This window comes from Mchenga conophoros, linkage group LG7 (assembly GCF_057382185.1).
Source record: "Mchenga conophoros isolate Kocher_MC1m ecotype Shallow Benthic linkage group LG7, M_conophoros_male_GT1.1, whole genome shotgun sequence".
NCBI lineage: Eukaryota > Metazoa > Chordata > Actinopteri > Cichliformes > Cichlidae > Mchenga > Mchenga conophoros.
Genome location: NC_140532.1, coordinates 49,827,787 through 49,835,235, shown reverse-complemented (window position 1 = coordinate 49,835,235; position 7,449 = coordinate 49,827,787). Strand labels below are relative to the sequence as shown.

The 7,449-nt window shown below is 40.7% G+C and overlaps 1 protein-coding gene across 1 annotated transcript; it reads left to right on the top strand.

The window, feature by feature from the left end:
• Window positions 1-377: 377 nt before the first annotated feature.
• On the top strand, window positions 378-4,659 carry LOC146571011 (Golgi phosphoprotein 3-like). The gene is made up of 5 exons (XM_085279921.1): window positions 378-790; window positions 1,278-1,409; window positions 1,663-1,777; window positions 2,386-2,546; window positions 3,322-4,659. Exons 1-5 carry the CDS (start codon window positions 581-583, stop codon window positions 3,583-3,585), a joined length of 882 nt encoding a protein of 293 aa, XP_085136047.1. The 5' UTR covers window positions 378-580; the 3' UTR covers window positions 3,586-4,659.
• Window positions 4,660-7,449: the final 2,790 nt, after the last annotated feature.

The following is a 7,449-nucleotide window of genomic DNA, read 5'->3' as shown; positions in this document are numbered from 1 at the left end:
CAGCTCTGGCTATTTTTTACACTTTTTCCTAGACTGAGCCCGCCTTTATCATGTGTTATTTGGTTTCCTTTACTCGTCATTACAGAGATTAAATAATGTAATGATTAAGACAGGCATTTTAAAATTTTTATCTAATTGTTTGCATCTTTAAAGTATTTTGAGTTTCTTCCTAAAACGCTTTACTCAGCATCCATTGTTTTTGTTTAAATTAGGGCTCTACAAAACAAGATTTCCTCTGAATAATTCATAGCCTTTGTCGTTAAATGTAATCAGTTTATGGGGCAGCTCAGAGGTTATGTAGCACATATTTCCCGCTGTGCTCTGTTGTATGCACGAGGCCGGAGGCGTCCGCGGATCACTCCAGGCCACGTTTTTACGTCACCTGCCACCATGTTGGATCCGGAAGTGGGCAGAGTCTGCAGGAATCTCGAGCCCAGCTGAACGTTAGCCGTCGGCTTCGCTCGATCGGTCCACCGCTTTCCGATTTTCACCTCTAACCTTCAGGTTACATGCTGCGTGGCTCTCTTGCTGGTCGAAGTCGGCGCCTTTCTTCGGATTTTATCGTTTTTCGGCATCAGCTATGAGTACTCTCACGCAGAGAACATCGGGCCTCGTCCAGCGGCGGACCGAGGCCATTCGCAGCGCCGCCGCCGAAAAGGAGAAGGAGTCCGGCGGTGAGGAGGACGAAGTGCGCCGCGGGGAGGAGGAAGACGACGACAAAGGGGACTCAAAGGAGACCAGACTGACGCTAATGGAGGAAGTGTTGCTCTTGGGCCTCAAGGACCGAGAGGTGAGCGCTGTTTTGCAGTCCAGCTTAGCAGGCTGGCTAGTAACTTAGTCGCTACACTTGACATTAACTAATGTTAGAGTTTACTGTGCGTCACCAGTCGTGGTTGTCAACAAAGCCAACTCTGGTTTATTAAAGCGCTAGTTAAAAGTTTCCCGGAATGCTGTGTTCATGTAGCACATCTGGAAGTGTATTGATTCACAGTGTGTCGTTGCTAAGCTTGCTAGCAGATGTCATGTAGCTTGTATTTAAGCGCATCGAAATGTTTTGCGCTGCGTTTTGTTGTTGGCTCGTAAGGTTACAGAAAAAAATGGGGGGTGGTGGAGAGTGAAAACAATTATCAGGTTTGTTGAGCTTCTTAGCTCGGGTTTCTCCAAGCGTTCACTTGACAACTCGCCAGCGAGTCACCGCTTTCCTTTTCATCTCGCTTTGCTTCAGCTCCTTCCAACACGTCAGCTAAGTTAGCGAGTGTGTTTTTTTCTCCACCCAGGGCTACACGTCTTTCTGGAACGACTGTATTTCTTCCGGCCTTCGAGGTTGTATGCTTGTAGAGCTGGCTCTCAGAGGGAGGTTACAGCTGGAGGCGTCCGGTGTGCGAAGGAAAAGCCTGCTGGCAAGAAAGGTGAGAACTATTATATTGCGATGTTTGTGCGTGTGTGTAGGGGGGAAAAGGACCAGTTTGTCCGGTTAAATGCTTTGACGTAGTGGACACTTGACACTGTTTGCTTTTCTTCTGACGAAGAAGGAAGCATTTTTTTTGTCGGGAGATTTACACCTAGTTATCTATGTAATTCCTCCTCACACAGGATGTGTCTACATCACAATTCCACAGACAGCAGCCATCATTATTAAAATGTTTACCTTTCTCTGGCAAGGTGATCTGCAAGTCAGATGCTCCAACAGGAGACGTGCTGCTGGATGAGGCCTTGAAACACATTAAAGAAACTCAGCCTCCAGAGAATGTCCAGAGCTGGATAGAGCTACTGAGTGGTGAGCTAAGGACTGCTGTATTTGTTAGCCAAACCTAGTGGTGATCTGCTTATTGTTTCACCTTTTCGGTCACATAGGTGTCTAAAATGTTGGGGCGGAGGAGTACTGGTTGCTTATGTGCAATGTAATGTCACATTTGTCAGTAGCAGGATTAATTGATTTTTAAAATTGTTTTAAAAATACCTTGTAGTGCCCCAAGTGGCAATTGTTGGAAATGCAGTAGATAATTAGGGATGCACCAATCTGTCAGTAGATGTCAGTCTTGGTGTTCGTTGTGTGAGATGACATTCACCAATGGCAGTAGTTAGCGTTTATCTGTAGTCCCAAAACTTTTCCAAGATGGATAAATATCAAAAGACTGTGTAATGATGAAGATTTATTACACTTTAAACATTTATTTTTAATTAAAATACATTTACATTTTGTGCACTGTCACAGTCTGCAAAATGTAACAAAATATAACAATGGGTGCATCCTTTATAAAAGCAACACAGGAAGCATTTTTGGCTCCTGTTCTCAGCTAAGAACCTTAAAGGGGAAAAATGACCTCGGCATGCACGTCATTTATTTTGTTGCGTCTGAAAGCCCATCTCAATGTTGTCACGTAGGCGAGACCTGGAATCCGCTCAAGCTGCACTATCAGCTGCGAAATGTCAGAGAACGTCTGGCCAAAAACCTGGTGGAGAAAGGTGTCCTCACCACAGAGAAGCAGAACTTCTTGCTTTTTGATATGACCACGCATCCGCTTACCAACAGTACCATTAAACAGGTATGCAAATGTTCACTTTGTTCTGCAATCATGATCAAAATTTTGATTCAAGCATCATTGCATATCATTAGTGGGGGAGGTTTGTGTTTTTTAGTTTGCGTGCGGGAACTGTCAGCTATTTAGGAGCATGTTAGTCACACCCTCAACTTCATTTGATAGAGGTTTGACCTATATTTGCACTTTTTTTTTTTTCTTCACTGGATTCAGTTAAAGTAGAGTTGACAAACTGCACAAGTATTAGTGCAAAAGGGGTAATATTCCCCTCTTATATATTCTCTCATATTTTAACTGGATGGCAAATCATTTTCACTTCATGGTTGTATAGTTAACAACCTTGATTTTGGTCTAGCATTAAAACAAGCAGCTATAGGAGGACAAGAAGTCTGGCAGCGATATATGCTTATTAGTTAGCTGTAACATAACCTTCTATGCAAAAAACCAACTGTTTAGTTTCCGGCCTCGAGAGGCTAAAGCAAACTTCCTGTCTGACTGCTGAAGGGGGTTAAAGTCTTGCTAAACATGAAGCTACAAATGTGACTTTAAAAAAAAAAAAAGTTTTTATTTTAGTTATTTAATTATTTATTTTGTTGTTTATGATATTTGTATACGTGCAGAACTGTGTGAACTTTGGCTTTATGTTAAAGTGCTTTATAATAAAGGTATGGTGTGGTACAGATTCCGAGTTAGAGCCTGAATAGTGTAATGATCTAATTGAATCTAATTCACATTAATTCTAACTATAAAACTCTATAATATTTACTGTTACTACTTGCAGCGCCTTGTCAAGAAGGTCCAGGACTCTGTTTTGGAGAAGTGGGTCAACGATCCCCACCGCATGGACAAGCGGGTTCTGGCCCTGATTCTGCTGGCTCACTCGTCCGATGTTCTTGAGAATGCCTTTGCCCCGCTCCAAGACGAACAGTACGACCTCGCCATGAAGAGGGTTCACACTCTGCTAGAGCTGGAGCCAGAGAAAGAGAGCGCTAAGCCCAATGTCAATGAACTAATGTGGGCCGTGGTGGCCGCCTTTACTAAATGAAAGCACCTGATTGGTTGGACTGAAAGGTGGTCTGTATTATTTAATTGGCTGAAGGACTTAATGAGACAGACTTCACTCTAATGAGACAATCTGTTTTGGTTGGGGAGCTTGTTTAGACATCTCTTCTGGATGATATTTTGGTGGTAGTCCATATTAACACACAGTCTTGATCGGTGGTGGGCTTCACCAAGCTAACAGTGGGACGGGCTAGATGACTCTCTAAAATGGAAACAACTGGCTGCTTTCACACAAGTGAGGTACATCATCTGCCACTGCAAAGGATATACTTATACAAACATCAACACTACATACAGGTGGGTTTCTATTCGTTAGATGACATCGGAGAGCACAGTAGCTGGCAACAGTAGTCATGGTGAATATGAAGATATTGACTGGGGCCGAGTTTCCCTTCAGCACAGAGGAAACGTCATCTCTTCATCACTTCAAGATCTCCATACCCTGCCACATGCTAACGCGAGGACAAAGGATGAGCAACGCTCTTTCTGCTCTCGCAGGTCTCCCGCTTCCACCTGTTCGTTTCCACTTGAGTTAAGAACACATCTCTGGGTTCCCATTATTACAGACTACCTGACTGTGTCAGATTCATTTTGTCCTTGCTTTAATTTTTCTTTCCTCCTTTCCCCTCAATGCCTCTTGAGGGGGAAAGAGGGGCTAAACACAAGTTCAGTTCCTTCACCAGTAAGTGTGAGATCATTCGGCCCTTATAGAGATTTAAAATGTGCAATCTAACAAAGCTCTCATTAGTTTACTGGTTTTTCAAGGGTCCATTCTGTGTGTAGAGAACGCAGCTAGTCTTCCGTTTCTGTTTCTGTTGCTGATCGATGCTTGGAGTAGCCTGCCATTAATTAACTTTTTGCACAGCTGCTAGCCCTGCAGGTAGGTTAGTATTTATAGGTGTCTTCTCGGGTTGTGTAACCCACTTGTGACAAAGGGATTTGATGATTATAAACTTTAGAAACTATGGTAAAGGAGAAAAAAACGACAACAAAAAATCTCAATCCAGCTCTATAAATATAAAAAATTAAAAAAACAACAAAATAAATAATTCCCTTGGTGATTTAAAAAAAAAATGCTCCTGCTACTTATATTTCTAAATGTGAATCGAGATGTAAAGATGCAGGGGGAAAAGAGTAGTGGTCGAATTTGGATATTTAAAAAAAACCCTCTGTGACACTTACTGTGATCATTAGTGTTTACTTATACATATTAAGGATTTGTTAGCCAAGCAGGTTAGCTATTTTAGTTACTACAAAAACATATTTTCTCACTTAAAACTAGTGGTATGTAGACATAGAAGTGCTATTTAGGTTTAACAATATTTTCATTTCCCTGAAAATTGACAAAAATATTAGTTGAATTTCCTTTTGTCATCGTAGTTAGTATAAAAAAAAACAACCCAAAAACAAAACAGAAAGTTAGAGGCAAGTCTTGTGTAGGAGTTTCCACACATGACTAATCGACAAGCATAACCTGTTTGCATTTCCTCTGAAGAAATCGTCCTGACATGATCATGTGATTTATTCCAGTTGTTACTTTTAGAGGTAAGTGAGAAAATGTGTTGTGTAGTTATGGAAAGTCAAGACTTTCCATGTATCTCAGCTTAATTGTCATTTCATGATTACATGCTCTTTTTGTTCTGTTTAATCAGCCCCTGTGGGCATGTTGTATGGTTTGATACATGGAAATGATGGCGGAGGTTACATGGGGTCCTGTTTATGACTGAAACATCTTAACGTCTAATGGAGAGGAAATGAACTCCAAACACGCTTTGGTCTGGGAAAAACTTGTTTCATTGTAAAATTATGATTATAAAAACACCGTCTGATCAATGTGGTCTGTGTATGAAGTTACATCGCCTGTTTTATTTTTGCCTTTCTTCTACCTGCACAGTACCAGTGGGTATGAAGAACTGTTGAGACACGTTTACAGCAACAAGACCATGCTTGTTCTCGGTGGAGGGCTGGGATGTTTGTGGATGTAGCTACAGAGAAAACGGCTTGTATGTAATTATTAATCATTTTATGTGTACGGTCTAATTGAATTCAGTGAAAGGGATCTCTCCTATCCTCTATAATTCTGTATGCTTTTTGTATTACCACAAAAAAATAAACTAAGGATCCTTTAAGTGCCTGAATTTATAATGTTTTGCTGCAGTTTTTCTTTCAGAATTTATGGTTAAAAACGGGCTTGCTCTTATCAAGATTTTGATCCCTTAGGTAGATCGTCTGATTCGCATTCTTCTAGCACTAGTTGGTAGATGAATCTCTTCAGTGAATATAAACCTTTGCAAGATTTGTTCAGTGATCAAAGGGGAAAAAAATGTTGGTACTTGTTTTCAGTGGTAGAAGTGTGCTTCTAATAATCAGTAGGTAACAAATAATTGATAATAGGTTGTAGAAATTATATTTATGACAGAAAGTTGATCAGTTTCTTTCTTTAACTTAAAAGCCTACACATCAGTCTCTGAAATTCATTAACTAACATGAGCCAATTTGTTACCTTTGTGGAACAGTTTGGGGTTTTTTAGTGATCTCAACCAAGAAATAGTATGCGACAGCATTTCCCATCAGACTAAACTTCTTACAGGGATCTCATGTTACCTTACCATTCTTTGTGAACTCTTCGCTTCAGCTACACAGTTTCCATTACAAACATGGGAGTGGCTTCTTGCCTAACTCTTATCAGGAAGCAAATTATTTCTGGGATGTGCAGGTGAAAACATGAAATGAAACTAAGGTGAATCGTTTTATTGGGGGGAGAGTAACACACACACAAAGAGTTCCCTGAAGCTATTTAACCTTTAAATACAATGAAACTTGGATGCATTTTATGTTTGTATTTTTAACAATAAATATAATTTTTTAATAAGTGGGTAGTCAACTTTCTTTGAGGCCAGAAGTTTGTGAACCACTGCTTTAAACAGAAATTTCACCATTTTGTACCATATTGACAATGTGTATGTGAACTTTGTCAGATCGATGTATTTCACAGCAAACGTATTCTCAAAGTTGGAGAACACCGGCCTTCCTAATTGTGTTACTAGATGCTCAATTATCCAGGTAAGGAAACCCCAAAAAGTTAATTCTCTGCATTCAGGTAGATGTCGCGTTTTCCTCAGTCATCCAGGTGACTTCCTCAGTGTCAGCTGACTGCAGGTTTCCCCAGCCTTACAAACAGCACATTTGCATGATGACCGAAACTATCACCACTAGTCAACAATGACCTGTGAGGTCAGTTTCATGATCGTTAGTATGCAAGTTGTCGTCACCATTGATCACTGACCATCGATCAATGGCTATGAGTACCATCCACAGAGAGTTGGGGAATGGCAGCGATGTAAGAAGGTGAAAGATGTACGCTTGGTCCACTGGAAACACTACGTCCAGATGAACAGAATCCATTGTTGGTGGGAATTCAGTTTAAAATGAGGTAGCAGCAAAGCAGAGCTGTGTAAAGTTAAAAATATAAATACAGCTAGTTCTTAGACATGTAAATAAATTGTTATAAGACAGATTTGAAGGCGGAAAGAATGCCAGCAGGATGAATTCTTTAAAAATGTCTGCAGTTAAGTACAGCCAAGATCCATTACTCTTTGACCTAAACCTGGGCTGGAAGACAGCTGCCTGCTGATGTACTCCAACACCTGTAAAGCCTTATGAGCCACGACTACATGTTTGGAATCCAAAAGATTTTAAACGCCTAATGTTTCCAGATTAGTTAGGTTTGCAGCACTTGGCAAGCAGATAATCATGTCCAATTTGTTTTGTTTTTTCCCCTAAATCTTAGATCAGAACTAGTTCCCAGAGAGACACATGATTGCTGCCTAACACTGAAATTAGATAG

Bases quoted from the DNA above. Each gene is read 5' to 3' on its own strand.
- LOC146571011 (XM_085279921.1), top strand. From the start codon at position 581: ATGAGTACTCTCACGCAGAGAACATCGGGCCTCGTCCAGCGGCGGACC. The intron at 1,410-1,662 runs GTGAGAACTATT...TTCTCTGGCAAG, and splicing joins AAAGCCTGCTGGCAAGAAAG to GTGATCTGCAAGTCAGATGC. The intron at 1,778-2,385 runs GTGAGCTAAGGA...GTTGTCACGTAG, and splicing joins CTGGATAGAGCTACTGAGTG to GCGAGACCTGGAATCCGCTC.